This window comes from Nannobrachium achirus (assembly GCF_963921795.1).
Source record: "Nannobrachium achirus genome assembly, chromosome: 12".
Taxonomy (NCBI): Eukaryota; Metazoa; Chordata; class Actinopteri; order Myctophiformes; family Myctophidae; genus Nannobrachium; species Nannobrachium achirus.
This window is the reverse complement of record NC_137832.1, coordinates 60,553,354-60,576,538: the sequence shown is the minus strand read 5'-3', so window position 1 is coordinate 60,576,538 and position 23,185 is coordinate 60,553,354. Positions and strand designations below refer to the sequence as shown.

Genomic DNA, 23,185 nt, shown 5'->3' with positions numbered 1-23,185 from the left:
GAGGTCGCGCATTTAGCGCGCTGCAGGCACACTTGTCAAAATTGACTCTGTCAATTCTAGTTAAGTGTGCCTGCCATGCAATGCAATGGCAAAACACTTATTGTAATCCGCCATACTTAAGTCATTAATTAAGTCTTTCGCCACGAATTTCTGCACGTAATAACTGCCGCACAATTTACGCCACCGCCGCAATATATACATCAAAACGTGCGGCTCGGCCGGGAATGGTGTGCTATTACTTTTCTTTCCGATCCGCGTTACCATTGCGACGTAATTCGCAAAAAACGACGCCAAAAAACCCCATTGACTTAGAATGGGGGAAACTTCGGCACGTAATAACTGCCGCACGATTTACGCCACCCCCGCAATATATACATCAAAATGTGCGGCTCGGCCGGGAATGGTGTGCTATTACTTTTCTTTCCGATCCGCTTTACGATTGCGATGTAATTCGCAAAAAACAACGCCCAAAAACTCCATTGACTTTGAATGGGGGACTCCGAAAAAAAACCAGAAACTTTGGCGCCACATAACTCTGCCATACTTTTGCCTAGCAACGTCATTTAAAATGTAAAATGCTCACACAACTTTGGTCTTTTTCCGACCAATAGGGATGAGCTGTAATTGATTAAGCCTCGCCCCCTCTTTAACAGGAAGTGCCCTTCACCAAACAGGAAGTGCCTCTATAACTCATGAACCGTTTGTCGTACAGACTTGCGGCTGGTATCATACCTTTTCTTTTTTTCTCAAAATTTTTTTTCTCAATTTTTTTTTTCTCAAATTTTTTTTTTCTCAAATTTTTTTTTCTCAAAATTTTTTTTTTCTCAAATTTTTTTTCTCAAATTTTTTTTTCTCAAATTTTTTTTTTCTCAAATTTTTTTTCTCAAAATTTTTTTTTCTCAAAAAATTTTTTTCTCAAAAATTTTTTTTTCTCAAATTTTTTTTCTCAATTTTTTTCTCAAAATTTTTTTTTCTCAAAAAATTTTTTTTTCTCAAAATTTTTTTTTTCTCAAAAAAAATTTTTCTCAATTTTTTTTTTCTCAAAAAATTTTTTTCTCAAAATTGTTTTCTCAAAATTATTTTTTTCTCAAAAAATTTTTTTCTCACATTTTTTTTTCTCAAGATTTTTTTTTCTCACAATTTTTTTTTCAAAATTTCTTTTTCTCAAAAAAGTTTTTTTCTCAAATTTTTTTTCTCACAAAACAATTTTTTCTCAAAAAACTGTCGTTAAAGTGCGACCCGTGATAACGGCCAAAAATGCTCCAAAACGCCACTAATTAGTCGAAATGGCTGACTTCCTGTTTGGTTTCTGATTGGCTGCTGGCCTTGTGACGTGGGTAGAGCTGCGAGGGCCTGGTCATCGCTGCTTGCAGCTTTAATTCATTAATCGTCCATGACCTTAATTGGGGCCTATTTCGCCAAACAGGAAGTGCCCCTCACCAAACAGGAAGTGACCCTTGATCTCGTGAACCGTTTGTCATACAGACACGCGGGTTGCGTCAAATGAAATAACGCTAATGCTAACACCAACCGCTACACAAGGTTGCACAGACTTAGCGAGCTGCAGGCACACTTAAAATTTCTTAGAAATTTTCTCTTCTAGTTTCAAACTGTTTTCATATATAAGGCGCACCGGACTATAAGGCGCACATAATAGACGCTACCATTGTGTTATGCATCCAACAGATGGAGCTGTGCTAAAGGGAATGTCAATTAATTATCCGTATATCCGTACTGGACTATAAGGCGCACTGTAGTTTTTTGAGAAAATTAAAGGCTTTTAAGTGCGCCTTATAGTCCGGAAAATACGGGTACTAGGAGAATGCAAATTTGTGTAGACGTGAATGCAATGCTGTTATGCCGCTTCCCAACATCACTGTCAAGTTGCACTACATCATTATTTCCATAACCATTCAATTAGTGCACAGCAGGGATGGGACGATATAATAATTTCATATCACGATTATTGTGACAAAAGAAATCGCGATTTACGACATTATTACGATAATTTAAAAATCACACCCGTGTGAAGTGGAGCTGTGTGTGTGTGTGTGTGTCTGTGTGTGTGTGTGTGTGTGTGTGTGTGTGTGTGTGTGTGTGTGTGTGTGTGTGTGTGGATCATGTGTACCGATTTTTGTGACATTTGAAGAAAATATGTAGGAAAAGGAGCAAAAAGTGTGTTTTGGAGAAAATTCAAGATGGCGGAAAATCTATCATGGCGCAAATGGGCGTGGCCTATATGGGGAGATGCGTCATGACCCAAGGAATCCAGGGAAAAAATATTTTTAATTTTCCGACCTACGGTTCAAGAGTTACAGGCCAAAACGTAAAGTGGGGTGTTATGGCGCCACCATGCGGCCAAATGACACAATTATTTTTTATTTAATCCTTGAAATCATTATGAACCTCCTCTCCAAGTCTTGAAACTCTAGCCCCTATGGTTTGCGAGAGACAAATAATTGAATGTGAGTTTTTGCGATTCCCATTATAAGTCAATTGGGAAAATTAATTCACTAATAAATTAATATCAATTAAACTATAGAACCTTTCTCTTAGAAAAGTAATAGCCCACGATTCCCGAGTAAGCCGTTCGATTTGACATATGGCGCGAGTGTGTGGTGGCAAAACTGTGGGACTAGTGGCGTGCCGAAGTTTAGGAAGTTCAGGCTACATACAGACACACACACACAGACAGACAGACAGACAGACACACAGACAGACAGACCCACACGGCCACGTATAGGGAGCCTGTGCTTCACACAGCTCCAAAAATCCATTATCCTGGGGCAGCACATTTGCCCAAAAATAGCAGATCTACAAGCTCACAACGTGGTGATGCGTTGTGAGCTTGTAGATTGGCTATTTTTTGGCAGAGACATTTGATAGAGAGTGAAAAAAAGACTGTATCAAGTACGTAAATGATAAGTACCTTTTACCAATTATACAGGGTTTAAATGGTACCGGATATGCAGCTCAGCAAATAAAAGGTGAATTGATGCATGACGGAGGACGATATCACTATGAATTAAATCTCCACGATACGATTATCGTGGGTGTTTTTAATCACGATAAACGATAATATCGCATATTGTCCCATCCCTAGCTCACAGCAATTAATTAATTCAATCAATTAATTACATTTCTTGGCTTTTTTCTTCTTCTTTTTCCACCCCTCTCACTCCGCCGGTGTTGAACAAACTGAAAGAAGCTTAGCAGCAAATGATTCGTGCCTGCTACTCAAACAGCTATTTCTTCCCTGTTTCCCCATCAACCCATACAGTATGCATAACCTCTGCCTGATTATTATTCCGCCGTTGGAATTGCACTTCTTGCCACTTAGCACCTCTGCTGCGCTTCCAGTTGTGTAATCTGTCTAAACCGTTCTGATGTGTGGTCACACTACGCTAACCGGAGAGCACAGTCACTGTACAAACGGAGACGGAAACTAATTAGCCTCGTTCAAATCATAACAAGAAGGAAGAAAGGGGGGGGGGGGGGGGAGGATTACATTCCACATGAAAGGGATTTGGCAAGAAGTTGATAAATGATGCAATGAATATGATTAAAGCACCAGTGAAATGCATTAAAATAATGTACTGCGCGCGCGCGCGTGTGTGTGTGTGTGTGTGCTTGTCTACAAGTTAATTCTGTCAAGTGTGGAATTTCTATTAAAATTCTGCTTGTCACTTTATAGCCGCATAACTTTATAGCCGCATATTTGTTTTTCTGTGTGAATGTAGTGAACATACAGTATTATACACAAACAACAAACCAAATATAGAGAACCGATATTACCGCCCCCGGCTATTCATTTCAATGCAAGTTGCTCAGTGGCGTTTGAAGCACCCGGAAGAAGCTATTCCAGGTGCATTGTGGGGGAAATGGGCAAATCTGGATTAGCAAATTTTTGTTATGTCGAGACGTAATTACGTCACGAACGTCCGCTATGAGGGCTGCTGGGTTCTGCTGGGGAAACTTATACTCAATATAGGTAGGAAAATGAGCCTAGATATTATTTAGGGCGGAGTTGTCCTTTAAGAGGGAACCATTAAGGAATCGCTAAAATCCGCTGCTTTGTTTTTTTTCGTGGCTCTAGGCATGGTTGACATCGCACGGCAGACGGTGGAGTTCCTGTACGAAGAGAACGGTGGCATTCCTCGAGATCTCTACCTGCCTACCATAGAGGACATCAAGGACGAGGCCAACAAGTTTACCATCGATAAAGTCCGAAAAGGTATCTTTCACCCACAGCTCTGTATTAATGAACCTCATGAAAAGAGATCTTTGCCTACAAAGATTATGTCCAAAATGGGAACGGCAGGTCAAAAGAAAAGTAATAATAATAGAAACTTGTTTGCACATTGGAAGCGACAATTTTAGACTGTTGGAGGTGCATCCTTATACTAAGGAGATGTTTTTGAATTGGCCAAACGAGGGATCTGACTTGCGATGTGTTTTTGCCCAGGCTTGACTGTGGTGATCCGCTGCCCGGACAGCAACAACACCAACACCACTACGGGGGGAACGGCCCTGCCCAAGTTTGCCATCCGGGGCATGTTGAAGACCTTTGGCCTGCACGGGGTGGTGCTGGATGTGGACACTGTAAGTCAGGGGTGGGCAACTTTGATGATGGCGAGGGCCACTATATTTTCACCTTCACTCCAGAGGGCCACAATGCATTTTGCATTGTGGCCCTCCTTAGAAGCAAAAATAGAAGATCTACAAGCTCAGAACGCGTCGCACTGCGACGCGTTTTGAGCTTGTAGATCTGCTATTTTTGCTTCTTTTGAATTGGAAACATGAATAACTTTTTGTTATTTTTTAATTGGAATCCTGAAATGTACAATTGTATTTAATTTCAAATGCATTTAGTTATACTCATGTTAACTTTATGAACCTAAATACAAATATGTTGGATATGAAAAAAATACATTTTAGTACTACTATACTAGTCATTTAGCTTCTAAGATAGACTGAAGTAATTAAAATGGTCATGTTTGCATGTTTGGAATTGTAACAGCTGAAATCAATAATATATCAGCATTCTGATATTAACCTGCGGGCCGCATTTAGTGAAGGTGGGGGCCGCATGTGGCCCCCGGGCCGCCAGTTGCCCATGTATGCTGTAAGTGCAGCACATGAGACACCAGGGTTTGGTTCATTACTACAGTGGTTCTCAACCTGTGGGTCGGGAGCCCCAGGGGGGTCCCCAAATTATTTTAATTATCCCCAGATGATTAACCTAATGTGCAACATTGTTTTCTCACTCAACAGTAAACAAACCGACATAACGTATAAGTGTATAGAGGGTATATGTACATTTCTAAAGTGACAATTTAAGGACTTTTTAATACCTCTAAAAAATTACAAATGAAACATTGGCCAAATTGTCAAATATTAGAGCCAGAAATTGTGAAAATAGCAGATCTACATGCTCACAACGACTCGCTATTTTCACAATAGAACCGTGTTATACAAAATGTAATGCCTCAACTCATAGTGCTCGTCAGGGTGGGGGGGGGGTCCCCCAGTTGAAATATGATTATTTTGTGGGCCGAGGCCTGAAAAACCACCTGCAGTGGTTGAGAACCACTGCAAGTCTGCACGGTCAACTGTTTTCTTTTTTATTATCTTTTATTTGAGCAAATTACATGTAGTCAGAAATATACAAAAGTATACACAAAAGAATGTATACCTGCAACAATGCATGCTCTTTTTTTTCTCTCTTTCTTTTTTCCACACAAAATCAAAAACAAATCTTATACATATGAAGAGCACACACGTCTGCACGGTCAACTGTCTGATTGTCTGAATAACATCAGTGATTCGTGTGCATGTGTCTGTGCGTGTGTGTGTGTGCGTGCGTGCGTGCGTGTGTGTGTGTGTGTGTGTGTGTGTGTCTGTGCGTGCGTGTGTGTGTGTGCCTCCAGGTGAATGAGCTTGTGCAGGTGGAGACGTACCTGCGCAGTGAGGGGGTGTTGGTGCGGTACTGGTATCCCATCGAGATGCTGGAGCGTCCGCCTGCCGGGTCGCGCCGCACCGCAGCCAACGGACTGGTGTCCCTGGACAGCAGCAACATTCAGATTCACAGGTAACGCCGTGCGTACGTAGTACTGTACATCAGGGATGGGACGATAAGCGATGTTATGGTTTATCGTGATAAAAAACACTCGCGATAATTTTGTCGTGGAGATTGAATTTATCGTGATATCGTCCTCCGTCATGCACTGGGATCAATTCACCTTTTATTTGCCGAGCTGCATATCCGCTCATGACGCGTTGTGAGCTTGATTTTTTTTTGTGCTTTTATCCCAGTGGTGTAAAGTCAATTTACTTTAGTATGGACTTATGTACACTTCTTGAGTTATTTGTACTTTACTTGAGTATTTCCAATACTTAAACTTCTACGCCGCTACATGTCAGAGGCAAATATTGTACTTTTACTCCACTGCAATTATTAGAAAACGTTGTAGATTGATTATTATTACAAAACATACATTAAACACTTCCCCATATACATTTCTGCTATTTTCAAAAGCTTTTTATACATTTGAAAACTTGAAAAGGGACATTCTGTGAAATAAGTACATTCTGAGGCCAAAACTTTTGTACTTTTACAAGTACATATTGAATTCCGGACTTTTACTTGCAACCGAGTAATTCTGCATTGCCGTATTGACACTTTTACTTAATAAAATAAATTCAAAATTAAATAAATTGCAAAGGTATGGCACGCGTGCAAGACACCAGTCATGTTGCCATACTGTACCTCAGTGCTTCTCAACCTGTGGGTCGGGAACCCCAGAGGGGTCCCCAAATTATTTTTGGGGGGGTCCCCAGATGATTAACTTAATGTGCAACATTGTTTTCTCACTCAACAGTAAACGAACCAACATAAAGTTTTAAGTGTATAGAGGGTATCTGCACATTTCTAAAGTGACAATTTAAGGACTTTTTAGTACCTCTAAAATGACAAATTAAACATTGGCCAAATTGTCAAATATCAGAGGCCGAAATTTTGAAAATAGCCGATCGGCTATTTTCACAATGGAACCGTGCTATACAAAATGTTATGCCTCAACTCTTAGTGCCCGTCGGGGTGGGGGGGGGTCCCCAGTTAAAATATGATTATTTTCGGGGTCGCGGCCTGTAAAGGTTGAGAACCACTGCCTTAGATTTTGCTGAACTGACACCACTGTGAGATAACAGTGAATCTCCCCGCTTGTCTTCAGGGAGCTGCTTCGCTGTGAGAGTGCTCTGGCGCGGCTGTACTGCCGCGCCGCCCTACTCAACATCTACGCCCCCAAGAGCCCCCACACCTTCACCCGCCTCTTCCACATCCCCGCCATCCGGGACATCACGCTGGAACACCTTCAGCTCCTGTCCAACCAGCTGCTTGCTCCGCCACTACCCGGTAAACTCAGTGAATTTGTTTTTCTTGGTGAATTCACGCAGTGAAGTGTTTTAGATCAGGGGTGCTTAAAGTGGAGTCCAGGGACCCTCACGGTGTGTTTTAACACACAATTTCATACCTAGGCTATTTGAAGGTTATCCGTTGTTATTGTTGGGCGAAGGGGCGGAGTTTAGCGTGCATGTCATTGAATCTGCGACACAGAAAGCTGGCCGGAGTTAAAATGCTAATTTACATAACACATTTAGCAGTTGCACAACTGCAGTTGCAGGCATAAACATTATAAAGATTTCGCAACTTTTTCATGGCATATTTACCTTATCTTAAAATGTACAAGTCGAAAACAAACAAGCCTCCAGAGATTAGAATTCAGGCGTCTAATAACTTTCTCCTCCCGTGCTCTGGTCATTTTTATTGGCTAATGGCGGCTATGTAATCAACTGGAAGCACTGAAGCGATCCTATTGCTGGTAGAAGGTTAATGTTGACTGTTCACGACTTCTCCCCCCGCTCGTACAATATCATCGCTACTGTATCATACATGATCATTTTGGCCCGTGTCATATGAGCTTTAAGTACATTTTGATGCCAACACTTTCATACTTGTAAAGAAACAAGGTGAGCCGAGTGCTTCTGAGCTTAGCAGGGTGAGCTCCAGTCCTGTGGTGCCTGAGGTGCTTGAAGTTAATATGAATATATAAATCAGCGAAGGGTCCCACTAAGGGAAGTTCTTCCAGCACACTCATGAGACAAGGAACGCAAGGAACAGTTAAAAAGCTTTTATTTAGCTTGGGCTAATACATATTAAAACTAATAAAAGGCCACTTAAATGTTCCTTGTCTCATGAGTGTGCTAGAAGAACTTACCTTAGTGAGACCCTTCGTTGACTTTCATACTTGTACTCAAGTACAATTTGAATTCCGGACTTTTACTTGTAACAGAGTATTTCTATATATTGCAGTATTGATACTTTTACTTTTACTAAAAATGTAGTACTTTTTCCCACCTCTGACTGACACAGATGTTTGGATGTGTGTGTGTGTTGCTTAATGCAGTGTTTCTCAACCACTGTGCCTGGGGACCTTTGGTGTGCCCCTGAGAAGGGTCAAGTGTGCCCCTTGAAACTGCTTGAAAGCCAGTATTGTATTTATCATTTAAAAAATGATTTAAACTAGTGAAAACAGCCGATCTACAAGCATACAACGCCTCGCGGTGCGAGGCGTTGTGTGCTTGTAGATCTGCTGTTTTCGCTACTGTTGTGCGACAGCCTTGTATGATGAAGCAGCTTTGCGAAGAAACGTACACATTTGAAACTTGGAGATACGAGGTTTCTTTCCGACAGTGACAATATTTACACCCCCCCTATTATGTTGGTGTGCCCATAGATTCTTGGAGAAAAAAGGTTGAGAAAGACTGGCTTAATGATGGCTGTAATGTCATGTCTCATCCTGCAGATGGCACCCTCAGCTCCGGCTCCATCCTGCTGGCCCAGTCTGTGCTGCACAACCTGCAGGGCCAGAGCTGTTCCCCCACAGAGCTGTTCTACCAGGGCCACGCCACGCCCATCAGGGAGTGGCTGACCGTGGCCATCACCCGTGCCTTGCACCAGGGGGAGGAGTCCCTACTGGAGCTCACCAAGCAGATCTGCTGTTTTCTGCAGGTCAGCACTTTGCTTCTTTTCTTTTTCTTTTTTACATGAATACCAGATAAATCCGGGGGAGTGCTCGTAACAGGGTTCCCACGGTCATGAAATTCCTGGAAATATTTTGAAATTAGAAAAAATATGTTTTCCAATACTGGAAAAGTTTTGGAATTTATCAAGGGTCCTGGAAGGTCTTGGAAAAAATAGCTATGCATTGTCTTTGGCAATGGTTATTGATTTTGTTAATACCTCTGAAATGACAAAATTAAACATGGGCCAAATTGTCAAATATTAGAGGCAGAAATTGTGAAAATAGCCGATCTACATGCTCACAACGCCTCGCAACGCGAGCATGTAGATCTGCTATTTTCACAATAGAACCGTGTTATACAAAATGTATTGCCTCAACTCTTAGTGCTCGTCAGGGTGCCAGGTCCCCAGTTAAAACATGATTATTTCGGGGGTCACGGCCCGAAAAGGTTGAGACCACTGGCATACACTACCTGTCTTTGGGCATTGTGCATAGGAGTAAGTGACTCGTTATTGAGCTGAATTATTGTTATATAGTCCTGGAAATTGGGTTAATATTCTGAAAAAGTTTTGGAAATTAATTGGTAAAAATGTGTGGGAACCCTGTTGTAATAAACCAACGTTTTCGTTGCCAGCTAATAATTCTCTCTGTGTATTTATTGTCAGGGACGAAATACAAAAAAGGGGAAAAATACATTAAAAGACATTGTCTTAACACTTATGCTGCAGTTGTCATGTCAGCTCATCAATGAAAGGGTTAATACCATGGCGCCGTTGACGGGGCAGCCCGTCACTCATACTGTAAATACAGTAAAACTGTTATGACTTACTGTACGTCTGGGCTGTCCATTCTGCATCGGTAATGTCCGCCCAACTCACGTTGGGCGTGCACACGAAGTGAAGCTCCTCCATAGCAAATCCATTGATCTTACAATAAACATTTACTCAAAAAAAAATCTGCGCAAATTTCCACCCGGCCCTTCAAAATAAGAGCGACGGCCTATGGAGGAAGCGGCGCGGCAGCAAGGAAAATTCATCCCTTCAAAGTAAGAGGCAGCAAAAGTGTTAAATATTCACGATGAAAACAAAAATGGCACAGCAAAAAGAAAGAAAGGAAGATACTGTAGGTTTCATACTAGGCTTGTGTATGAATTGACTAATTGACTAATTGTGTGTACAATCCGGCAGAATGCGCCAGAGCAGTTTACATCGGAGGAGTTCCCCGTGACGGAGTCAAAGGTCAGCATGGATGTCAGCTTCCCGGGCGCCGCGTTCGTCATCGTGTCCTGCAAGGAGAGCACGCTGGGCTGTCGCAAAGAGTGAGTCCATTATTTAATGCTTTAACTATTGAAAAATAGCAGATATACAAGCTCACAGCTCGGCACCGAGTGCTGCGCTGCGAGCTTGTAGATCTGCTATTTTTGAAAAAAATCACGAAAATTTGTGCAAATCTTTGAATATATGTATTTTTAAAGCGAACATTTGTAACCCAGATTTTGCTTCTGGGGGGGTCCCTGGAACTAAATATTTTGAGATGGGGGGGGGGGTCGGCGGCCAAATACACATAACTCTAGGGGTCCTTGACCTGAAAGAGTTTGAGAACCACTGACGTAGAAACAGTACATGTGTTTTTCAAAAAACCTTAGAAAGGTTTAGATAGACACAGGAATCGGGTCAAAATCTGGTCTAAATTCCAATGTTCACGATTTTTCAAAAATAGCAGATCTACAAGCTCGCAGCGCGCTGTGAGCTTGTAGATCTGCTATTTTTTAATAGTTAAAGCATAAAATAATAATACCCAATAAAGCGTACCCGGTCTAAATGGGTTTAAGCTCTATGTTGGATCAGAACCCTTGCCCCCTGCCAGACCCGCTCCAGTGACTTCCTGACGCTCACCTTTAGCTCAGACAGAGCTTGCCAAGGCAGGGCTTTTCTGCCAGGGCTGGGCTCCATCTGCTTGGAATGAGCTCCACAAGTCCTTAAACAATCGGTTCACTTCCTTCTTTGGGTCAATTCAGGGCAGTGGTTTCCGACACTTTTTTTTCTCCCAAGATTGTAACGGCGACTCGACTCAGTAAAAAGTTGAGTTGAAGTCGTCATCACATTGATGAACGGGGGACAAAACCCGAAAATGACTTACCTCTGGGGATCATGGAATAGCCTAAAGTGATCCTTTCTTCATTAATATGGCTTTTGTTTTGATGTTAATATTATAGATTCCACTGCAACCAGCATTGAATAATAAATTCCTATTTAATGTTGGATCCAACAGGATAAAGTTGGTGGCTGCTGTTACAACTTCTGACTGCAGTCACTTCACTGTCTGTCAACCTGTCAATGTGACAGAGTGGAGACATTTTATTTTTACTTTCGACTTTCCCTGGTGGCAGTCGACTTGTGTAATGAAGACAACTGAGTCGACTTGTCGACTTTTTGGTTAATGTCCTAGTATATATGTCTGGATGTCTCTTATCTCGGCTACATTGAAAACGGCCTGCCCCTCAACTGTATACTGAAATACAGGTCATGATGATGATGATATTCATTCGAGAACACCCATGTCTAGCAGTTTACGTTTGTGTCACGCTGTTGGCGTTGCTCATCACTCTCCTCTTCCCCTCTCCCTGGTGCTCATAGCTCCAGCCTGTACAAGGCTCCCTGGGCGCGGGTCATGGTGTACGGCCTGGGCCACAAGGTACGCCGCAACGGGCAGCTGAACCTGATGGAGGCCATGTGCTACCCCCTGGACGCCTCGCCCACCAACACGGGACTAACCCCCCCTCCCACCACCAACCAGTACCCCTCTGTCATCATCCCCACAGACAAGGTCCACATCAAACTAGGTGAGGGTCCTGTCCGGGTTCAAGAACATCCACCATCCATTTGGAGACAGATGTTGTTCTTTTCTTTAACATCTCCCCCCCGAGTGCCGCGCTGCGAGCTTTTAGATCTGCTATTTTTGAAAAAATCGTGAAAATGTGTCCACATTTTTTAATATATATTTTTATACTTTTGTAGCTTCTGGGGGGTCCCTGGAACAACATATTTTGAGATGGGGGTCCACGGCCAAATACCTGTAACTTTGGGGGTCCTTGACGTGAAAAAGTTTGAGAACCACTGATTTAGAGGAAGGAATTAGAAGTCGGGTCATTAAAGATCGGGTCAATGATATTCAAAGACTTGCACACATTTTCACGATTTTTCAAAAATAGCAGATCTACAAGCTCACAGCGCGGCACTCAGAGCTTGGTTAAAGTGGTTAAAATCTAACGACTCAGGCGTATTCCAGATATTTGAGTGTTAAGTCACGTTGGTCTCTTCATTTCAGGAGTGTCGCCCCCTCCTGGTGCTGTGATGGTACTGCACTCCCTGCCGCTAGAGTTCCCTCTGGCCCTGGCGTTCGCTGAGCAGCTGCTGACGTGGAAGCTGAGCGAGAGCAACGAGCGCTCCGAGGAGGACCTGGACACGGTGCCCTCGTCTGTGCTGCTGCAGGTGGTGGAGCTGCTAGGTGGGTGCAATGGATCCTATCTGTAGTTATACATAGATGGTAGAGATGCCTCAGGGCGATTCTTCACCATGTGGCCAGTGATGTACTGTACTGATGTAACCGCACGTTGGCGTGCACGTGAAGTGAAGATCCTCGATAGAAATCCATTGATCTTGCAATAAAGAAGCCTCATTTACTTGAAATCTTGATCCCAAGGCTGGCATTTATCACGGCAAAATAGTGATTGCATGGTGGCTTTCTACCGAGTGCCGCCATTGACACCCAGCTTCTGCACTAGATCTGGGGTAAGGTTGAAAAAAATAAGTTCACAAAAAATCAGCGCAGGCCTATGGGAGGAAGTCCGGGCACTCTGCTCCCCTTCATCCCTTCAAAGTAAGGGCACTAAATGGGATTTATTCATATAAATAATAACTTTAACGTCTCCTCGTTTCATTTCCAGGCGGTTTGCTCTGGACCACCGATCTGGCCCCCTCCATAAAGGAGCTCTCCTTCCACCTGCTGGCCGAGCTCTTCCGCAAGATCCACCACCTGGAGCAGCGGCGTGGCCCGGCGGGCCTGTCCAGCTCCATCGCCCTGCTGCTCAACCCCTGCCTGGCCGTGCTCATGGCCCTGCAGACGGAGCTCCGCAAGCTCTACGACCGCGAGACCCAGGGCTGGGCGGCAGCCGGAGGGGCCGGAGGGGCGGGCGGCGGTGGCTCCTCTTCCGGGGGCGCCGCCTTGGCCCTGGGCACCGAGCAGAGCCGCTTCTCCACCTACTTCCACGCCCTGATGGAGGTGTGTGATGGAAAAATGTAATTGCGACCGAAGGTCGCAGTATACCATGACAAATGTCGTAGCTTGTCTGTCCGTCTCTGCTCCTCATGAATACCAGTATACCTACCCACCTCTCAACTGCCAGAGGTAATGCACCAGTTCTTAACTGGGCACAGAGGGACCGCTGTCCTCACTTTAAGTTAAATAAAACATATGATTCCGTTATATAATCATCCCAGAGTTGAAGTAGAAGTCACAGACCGTGGAGGATTTTCAGCTGTTGGATTGACAGCTGCAGGCAAATCTAACTTAGTGTTTAAGACTTGCTTTAAACTAAGTTCTACAAAGTTGAATATAAGCAGGATAAATATGCATTTGACAGTCTATAAATATCTCTACCACCAGGTGTGCCTGGCGGTGGCGGAGGTCACACTGCCCCTCAACGTGGGCGTCTCTGCGGTGGGCGCCCTGTCCTCCACCAGCGCCCCCAACCTCAGCGACTCGTCCTCCTCGTCGTCCTCGTCGCCGGGCCAGACGCCCCAGAGCCCCAGCCTGCTGTCCAAGCGCAAGAAGGTCAAGATGAAGCGCGAGAGGGCGGCGGCCGCCGTGGCAGCGGCGGTGGCCTCCGGTAAGCGTGGCGGCGGAGGCACTCGCCTGTCGGAGAGCGACAGCGCCCTGCTCAACATGGCGGGAAGCAAGCCAGAGGACATGCTCTGGTTCCACCGCGGACTCACCCTGCTCATGATCCTGAGACACCTCGCCAACAAGGACCCCCAGGTAGGGCCGTCACGACAGTGGCGTCAGTTCAGAAAAAGGTAAGGTATGGCAACATGACTGGTAAGACACCAGTCATGTTGCCATACCTTAGCAACAAGAATGATACATTTATTTTAAGAAGTTCTATTTTTTTCCCCAAAAGATTCTATGGTTTCTTGGGCTGGATATGGCAGTCTGGAACAGTTGTTCAAGTGCGGCTAAACTTGGCATAATATAGTAAGCGTGCCACATTTAACAATGATGAATTGCACCTGTGCAGCTGACCTACGGAACCTGGGAATATACTATTCTGTCAAGATGGGGAGAATAAAAGTGTGGAGAATATAATTATAATACCTTGTTAAATTTTGCATTTGTAGTTATTTTAATGTAATTTAACAACATAACCAGCACAGAGGTATAGACAAAGAGACATTCATGGATTTATATTTTAAAGTAACTTGTATTCTCCCCCCTGGACCCAGGATATGGCAGCTGCATACCCCTGCCATACCCAATTGACGCCCCTGTGTCACGATAATGACATTTTACACTGACAATTAATAATTGTCACTCAAATAATTCACCCTTTGTTAGCCTTCTGGTTGGTCCCTGACTGACCAACCAGCAGGCTCTGTCTGCCTTGTCCCGCCCTGGTTCTGCCTTTTTTATGTTGAATTTGCTAAAACATAATTTTTGGAGAAATAAAAACATTTAAAAACATGCTGAGTCACTATACTGCCACTGAGCAGCTCCATTTAAATAATAATACGAAGCAACTGAATTAAAATGGTAGTGGATGGAGTGTCCCACCAAGACAAAGCAACCAATGGGTGTGAAGAGGGGCGGGACAACGGGCGGGACTTGACAAAGGGTGAATTGCGATTAACGATGTAATTGTGTTTTTTGTCGCCGACGATTACATTTCTGTTTGGCTTGTAGGCTTTGAATTTGCACATGGCAGATATGACACATAACCTAAATATACAAAGAAGTGACTGACATATTTGACAACTTTATATTTTTTATTAAAAAATAACATTGATAGTGGAAATAGCCGATCTACAATTATTGAAAATGTTTGCAAATAATATGAAAATGGAAACGATTATGACAAAATAATTGCAATTGTGTCAAATGATTGCGATTAGACGATCATGTAGTAATTGTGACAGGCCTTCCCCCAGGGACTGAGCGTGACCAGCGACGCGGTCACGGACGCCTGCCAGGCGCTGGTGGGCCCCACGGCGCACAGCCGCCTGCTGGTGCTCTCAGGGATCCCCACCCACCTGGAGGAGGCGGTGGTCCGCAGTGCCATCCGCAGGGCCTGCAACGCCCACGGGGGGCTCTTCAAGGACGAGATCTTCATCCCCCTACAGGAGGAAGACCCCAAGAAGCCCAAGGCGGCGGCGACGGTGGTGTGCAGCCCTCAGGACGGCAAGGTGGGCGGCCACGAGCCAGAGCGCGGCCCCTTCCCCAACAGTGGGGGTCCCGAGAGTCCCGACAGCTCCAGCAGCGTGACTCCGGCCATGAGCGTCAGCGCCTCGGCTTCCACCAGCCAGACGTCCATCTGTAGCTCCTCGCAGGGGGTCTCTCGCACCGCCAGCGAGCTCTCTGTGGACCAGGAGCTGCCTGCCCCGCCTCTCACTCCCGCCGCAGCCGCAGCTGCTGCCTCGGCCGTCCCCTACCCGCCGCAGGGACCCCAGGACCCCCACACCGTCTCCAGTCAGGAGAGCCTGGACATCTCCCTGTGCAGCACGGGGAGCCTGGGGAGTCTGGGCAGCTTGGGAGAGCCTCTGGACAGCGCAGAGACGGCCTCGGTGTCCGACGGAGGCTCCATGTACACGGTCACCTCGCTGGACAGTAACGCCATCATGGCCAGGCCTATCAAGGGCTATGCTGTGATCGAGGTGGGTTTAGTGTCGTTGTTGTTGTATGTCTTAACCACGTTCAGCCTGACGTCCCTTTGGGTCATGTCTTTATACGTGAACATTTTCAAAATGATATATACTCATTGATTGATTCATTGGATACTTTATTAACAGTTTGCAAAAAGTACAGAGGTACAGTTACCGGTATATAACAATGCTAAAAGGATAACTCAAAAAGCCCAGTGAGGGCTCCTTTCCATTGTGGTCCTATGTATTCAACTCAATGAGCTCATTGATTGATTGATTGAAGACTTTATTAGAAGTTTGCATTGAAAAAGGTACAGTTTCATGACGGTACAGTTCACTGGTACAAGGTCAACTAAAAGGAGATCCTAGAAAGCACTTGGCTTATTTACACAGGAAAGGCGCTGCCTCTGGTGTTGTAATTGTGGAAGTTTTTTAGTATTTTGCCAGGTACATGGGTATCTTAGTGGTGTAGTATATCTTGTACACATTGCAAGATGCTGTACTCAGAAAGTTCATTATAGAGATTTCGGACACTGCTAGCTTTGACAGCACGATGGTAGTGTGATTACCAGCTGCATTTTCCTTTTAGGTCATAACATCCGTGTCGGGTCTCTTTTCTTTGCGTTGCAGGTTCGCTCCCGGGCTAAAGTGGAGAAGATCCGTGCCAGTCTTTTCAACAGCAGCGACCTGATTGGCTTGTCCAGTCTGGAGGGCGAGGAGGAGCTGATGGAGCTGACCAATGAGGAGATCCTCACCGCCTCCAGCGTCAACCAGAGCTTGTTTGATACGCAGGGCAGCTCCGCACTAGAAGACTACTTCGTGGATAAGTCCATCAGAGGTCTTTATATACATCCTGCTGTCCATGCACTGGAACCCATTAGGCCTGAACGCAAATCTGTGCTACTTTAGATTTTAACCACTTTAAGCATTATTTTATGCTTTAACTATTAAAAAAATAGCAGATATACAAGCTCACAGCGCGGCACCGAGTGCCACGCTGCGAGCTTGTAGATCTGCTATTTTTGAAAAATCGTGTGAACATTTGTGCAAGACTTTGAATATTTTTGACCGGATTCTATGAATGTCTTCTAAATCCTTCTTCTTCTAAATCAGTGGCTCTCAAACTTTCGCATGTGATTCGATTTTAGCTGTTTTCATTTCGATCTTTTTAATTAAAAACGATATTTCAATGCAGTTACTACATTGTTACACCCCTATTATTCTGTCCTCTTCTCCCAAATAAAGCAGGAATGCCTTAAAGAAATTCTTCATAACAAGAACCTAATATACAGTATAAATGATCTGCTTTTCTAATCCAAGGGGACAAGCTTGTACCAGGGGCCCGAGATATCCTGACGGACATCTTTAAGAGCTGCGTTCACTCCGAACAGATGTTGAGCCTCACACCGGCCAAGCCAGTTAAAGTGTCGGACATTTTCCTCAGCAAAGAGCAGATCAACTCTCAGACCCCTGGGAACCTGCTGCACGTTTTCTTCACCAACATCAGGCCCCCCAAGAAAGTACTGGAGGACCAGCTAACACAGGTATTATGGAGGATAGAATGTCAGTGGTGTAAAATATCTAAGTACATGTACTCAAGTACTGTACGCCAGGGGTTTTCAAAGTGGGTGACGGGGCACCCTGGGGTGCCGCGAGATAATTTGATAATATTTGAAATTTATTTGGACAATTTATTTTAGTATCATTTTAAGTACAAAGTTATTTTCAGTCAGTTCTATAACCAAAATGGCTATTATCTCAATGTTTTCCTCGCAACATAATCGCTAAAATATGGTAGAAATATAAGGTGTTGGGAGTGAAAATTATGTATATAATGTAGGGGTGACTCGGATGAAAATAATATTCATAGGAGGAGTGCCCTGGGCCAAAAAAGTTTGGGAACCCCGGCAGTAGTGTGGGGCGGCATAGCTCAGGGGGTAGAGAAACCGTTATTAGAGCACGAAGGGTTCCCGAAGGGTTCCCAGTTCGAATCCGGGCTCCCCCTGAGTTAATGTCGAAGGGTCCTTGGGCAAGACTCTGAACCCCACATTGCTCCTGGTGAGTAGGTTGGTGCCTTGCATGGTTTCCTCCGCCACCGGTGTATGAATGTGTGCGTGAATGGGTGAATGTAATGCACAATCTCTGTAAAGCGCTTTGGATAAAAGCGCTATATAAATGCACCATTTACCATTTTAGTACGTAAGGACAGTTTTTGAGGTTTTTTACCCTATTTGAACATTGGCTGCTGACTATTTTCAAAATATTTTCTATACATTTTAGCCATAATGGTTCCTCCTGGAACCATTATAAATGGGACGTTCTGCATTATGAGTAATTTAACTTTTGGTACTTTTTAAGTATATTTTGATGCCAATACTTTTGTACTTTAATTTTACTTCGTGAATTTGGATTACCGAATCTTTACACAGTGTTTCTACATTGTGGTATTGATACTTTCACTTATGTAAAAAAAAAGAAAAAAAAAAATTACCAAATTTTCAAACAAATGATCTTTATTTTATGAGTCCCTCGCCAGACGTACAGTATGGGTTTGCACTTTGTCCAACATCTTGTCCAGAGCATAATCCTGCCCTCTTTGGAAGTATTGCTTCTTCCATTATGAGTACCAACGCAACAGTGTCTGTAACTGAATCCAGTTGGACATTATTTTAATAATACACTGGAAGAAGGTGTGTTTATCGCCGTAAAAAGGTGACACAAACTGAAAGGTATGTCGGAAAATATATATATTTTTTAGGGGAAGTTTTGTGGGCACTTCTTTTAATGAGGAACAGGTTATTGGTAAAATGGGATTCAGAATGGATAGTATTTCCAGCAAGCATTATAATGGAGAGCAGCAAGGCGTTGTTTTAAATCACCATCAAATATATTATATCGTCACTGTCGGGCAGAAACCTCATATCAAAAGTTTCAAATGTGTATGTTTTTTCGTGAAGTAAAGCCTTGCTTCATCATAAAAGATTGTCGCGCAGAACTAATGAAAATAGCAGATCTACAGCGCGTCACGGTGCGGTGCGTTGTAAATGATAAATACAGAACGAATGATTTTGGACACACAAGGTTTCCACCTGACAACAACAATATGCAGATAAGGCGATGTACTCTATGGCATACCAAAAGTTAGTCACTGTACATGTGACCCTATAAACCGAATCACAACCACCGCTTTGACTAGGGAATGCCCTGCTATATTTTAGCCATGGTTATCTCATTGTTAATCTCCCTATTATTGTCAGAGCATTTCCATTTTGTCAAAGCACAACATTCGTTTCCCAGTGAATAAACAAAAGTGTCCCTCCACAGATTCTGAGGAAGTATGGAACTCCCAAACCCAACAAGAACAAGTACAGCAAGGCGGGCAAGGAGCAGCACCAGGGCAAGGTGGTGAGCACCAAACGACCCATCACCAAGCCTCCCACCAAGGAGAAGTCCGTACTCAACAGTGTCAGGTGAGTCATTCACCGCCGCCCACAAGTAGAGTTCTCAAATTCTTTCCAAACCCGACCATACCCGACCCGACCCAACGTTTTCCGGCCGTGTAGGGCCTAAAATGTATGCTAACTAGTCGGGCCGGGTAGGGCCTCGGGCCGGCCCAGATAGGGCCCAGTTAGGGCCCCTAACCACATCAAAGATGCCCCCACTCTCACATCCTTCAATGCTGCCTTCAAAACCCAAACTCTTCAGACTTGATTTCCCCTGCTAAACCCCCCCCACCCCTGTTTTTACTTATTTGATTATTTCACCTAATAAAGTTTATTTCTCTTTATCTTTTTCCCCATGTAAAGTGCTATTTAAATCTGAGGTGTTATTCCCACACTGCAATATTAACTCATCTGGTGCCGATCCCGAACTAGTTCGGCTTTATTTCAATCCAATACAATCTTTTTTTTATTAATTCACTTACCCCGAGCTGCTTGTAGAGTCGTGGGTGGTCCTGGCTCGCTAGCCGCTAGCCAGCTAGCCGTTCTACTCTGTCCGACGATATATTCCATTAAAAATGGTTTAAAATACATTTTTGAGCTCCCCAATGTTCACCCGATGTTCGGCGCCGCTTCCGATGAGTACACGAGTGTGCCGATCCCGAAGTAGTTCGGCTTTATTTAATTAAATGAATAAAATGATAAGAGGCCTTCTGAAGCCTGGCTTGATTTTTGTAGCTACTAGCCGAAAGCTAACAACGTCCCGGCCGGCCGTAATTTGCGAACGCAATCGCCAATCTCCGCCTAATCCAATGAAAGACCGCATCTTTAAAGGCTTATATCTCTTTTTTGTGTTTTAGGAAAGCGGCGCGAGGTTTATTTACGGCGAAATCGCCCAAAAATGATCTTTTAGATGACAAAATGAGAATAGCCATTCTGTTAGCATCTTCATCCGGGACATCTCCATGCCGTGCATCAACGTGAGCACGTCAGGTCCTGGAAGCTGAAGTCCTGGAAGCTAAAGCGCTCGCCTATGAGAGATGCGCTGGCATTCTTTGGCCCCTAGAGGGCGCTGGCACGCAAAGAGTTAAGCACATTTTCTTTCACGCTTTGCCAGACATGTTTCCAATTGGACTCTGTAATTGAGCAAATTTGTTATTTGAAACCCGACACCTGAAGAAATCAAGCTAAATGTGTTCTAAAACTAAGTGACTCATCAAGCTCACTTCGGTGCTCGACGCTCAGGCTGCGAGGAGCCAGGAACATGCTGGGCCCCTGATTCAGCCCGGGAAAAAGAGTTGTAGAGGCCCTCATTGTGCGCTATAGAGAGAGATTTCTCTCTATAGCGCTGCTGCTACTCAAAGATTTGCCATTTCAGATCATGACAAGTGACAAGCCAGTGGGCCAATTACATATATATATATATATATATATATATATATATTTTGTCGTTGTCGGGTGGAAACCTTGTATGTCCAAAACCGTTTGTTTTGTATTTATCATTTTAAAAATGATTTAAACTAGTGAAAGCAGCCGCTCTACAAGCACACAACGCCTCGCACCGCGAGGCGTTGTGTGCTTGTTGCTGTTTTCACTACTTTTGTGCGACGGCCTTGTATGATGAAGCAGGTTTGCTTTGCGAAAAGAATTACAAATTTGAAACTTGGAGATACGAGGTTTCTGCCCGACAGTGACGATTTACTTTGTTGGCCGCCCAGCCCCCAAAATGGAACGAAGACATTTTATTATTAGGACCGGCCGGGAATGAACCGGCGGTTCGGGAGTTGTTCCGCTTTTCCCAATGGCCAGCACGTCCCTGCGAGGAGCTCTGTCTGTCTGTAATCACACCAATGTGTTGGTCTCTGCCAGGACGGCGCTGAGTGAGAAGAAGGCTGTTCTGAAGCCCAAGTCTCCTGAGAAATCAAGGCCTGATGAGAAAGACGTGGAGAAATCTCCTGCCAAGAAGCCTGAAGGTAGGAGATCTGCACCGTTTAGTTAAGCACAGACATCAAATTAATCCATTTAAGGCCTAGAATTATTGAATGCTTTAACCAGTGAAAAATAGCAGATATACAAGCTCACAGCGCGGCACCGAGTGCCGCGCTGCGAGCTTGTAGATCTGCTATTTTTGAAAAATCATGACAATTTGTGCACACTTTTTAATATACTGTATGTATTTTTAAAGGAAACGTTTGTAACTCAAATTTAGCTTCTGGGTGTTCCCTGGAAATACATATTTTGAGATGGGCGTCCGTGGTCAAATAGATATCATTTTGGGGGTCCTTTACATGAAAAAGTTTGAGAACCACTGACATAGTAGTCTCTCAAGAAACAGACTAACTGAGCTCCAGTTAAATGAAAAGGACCTTTTCTTTGACGATGGCTGGCCAGATTGCTGACAGAAGGATTCAAAAGACACTTATAGAATCGGGTCAAAATCGGGTCAATATTCAAATGTTCACGATTTTTCAAAAGTAGCAGATCTACAAGCTCGCAGCATGGCACTTGGTGCCGCGCTGTGAGCTTGGAGATCTGCTATTTTTTAATACTGTAGTTGAAGCATAAATTAATACGCAATAATTCGTACACGGCCTAAATGGGTTAAAGCAGACTGTCACATCTTCATACGGATAGAAGGTATAATGAAAGAGGATAAATAATTATGCAGATTAGAGCATTTAGGGGAAACAACAATGGTTCCCCTGAATGCTCCTGAGATAGATTTAATGTAGTCAATTTCCTTCTGCGATGCCTTCATAAGCTCTTTAATTTTTTAATGAGTGTATTTCTATTGCAGACATGCTCCGAGGAGGAGGTCTCGTTCTGTTTGTCTGTTCATGCTGTTGCGGCCTATTTTGCCTCAGCCATTGTTCTTGCTTGCAGGCTCACTGTCTGCATTTCTAAAACGTGGGAATCTTCTAGCTAGCCTGATAGTTTGACATGCCGTCTAAAGCAGTGTTTCTCAACCTTTTTTCTGCATGGGCACACTTTTCATGTCCCAAAAATCGATGGGCACACCAACATAATACGGGGGGTGTAAATATCGTCACTGTCGGGAAGAAACCTTGTATCTCCAAGTTTCAAATTTGTACGTTTCTTCGCAAAGTAAAGCCCTGCTTCATCATACAAGGCTGTCTCACAACAGTAGATTGGCTGTTTTCACTAGTTTAAATCGTTTTTAAAATGATAAATACAATACTGGCTTTCAAGCAGTTTCAAGGGGCACACTTGACCCTTCTCAGGGGCACACCAAAGGTCCCCAGGCACAGTGGTTGAGAAACACTGGTCTAAAGCCTAATGTCGTAAATCACAGATGTTCAGCAAGCATCAGGTATGCCACATTAACCTGGGCATACCTGTTTTTGAGCATATCATATCATAGGCGAAAATGTTTTCGCTGCGCAACACCTTCTTGTGAAGTATACACTTGGGATTAAGTGTTTGAAGGAGCATTCCACACATTTTCAACCGCATCTTGGTATAATGTGTCCCCAACTAAAGCCCCTTTTCCACTGACATGGCCCAACACAACACCACTCCACACCGCCCACTTGTGCCAGGTTTTCCACTACAAGGACCTGGGTAGAGTGGTGTGAAAGCAGTACAAAATATGGTACTAAAAAGTATCCAATCTAGAATAGGTCTGAGCCTGGTGAGCCTGATCACTGACTGACTTTTCATTTAGACCACCAGGATATTATATGTAATACATGATAATAGATTCTATTGTGTTATAATCACTATTATA

At 44.0% G+C, this 23,185-nt stretch overlaps 1 protein-coding gene across 1 annotated transcript in view; it reads left to right on the top strand.

The window, feature by feature from the left end:
• Positions 1-23,185, top strand: part of hectd4 (HECT domain E3 ubiquitin protein ligase 4) — a 146,197-nt gene that overhangs the window by 95,186 nt on the left and 27,826 nt on the right. Inside the window, exons 54-68 of the mRNA XM_080739231.1 lie at positions 4,097-4,234; positions 4,466-4,602; positions 5,931-6,091; positions 7,233-7,414; positions 8,865-9,070; positions 10,271-10,401; positions 11,720-11,925; positions 12,411-12,590; positions 13,030-13,364; positions 13,749-14,120; positions 15,287-16,009; positions 16,628-16,835; positions 17,318-17,541; positions 19,322-19,467; positions 21,307-21,410. Of these exons, the coding sequence (XP_080595357.1) occupies positions 4,097-4,234; positions 4,466-4,602; positions 5,931-6,091; positions 7,233-7,414; positions 8,865-9,070; positions 10,271-10,401; positions 11,720-11,925; positions 12,411-12,590; positions 13,030-13,364; positions 13,749-14,120; positions 15,287-16,009; positions 16,628-16,835; positions 17,318-17,541; positions 19,322-19,467; positions 21,307-21,410 (3,453 nt within the window). The remainder of the gene's footprint in view (positions 1-4,096; positions 4,235-4,465; positions 4,603-5,930; positions 6,092-7,232; positions 7,415-8,864; positions 9,071-10,270; positions 10,402-11,719; positions 11,926-12,410; positions 12,591-13,029; positions 13,365-13,748; positions 14,121-15,286; positions 16,010-16,627; positions 16,836-17,317; positions 17,542-19,321; positions 19,468-21,306; positions 21,411-23,185) is intronic.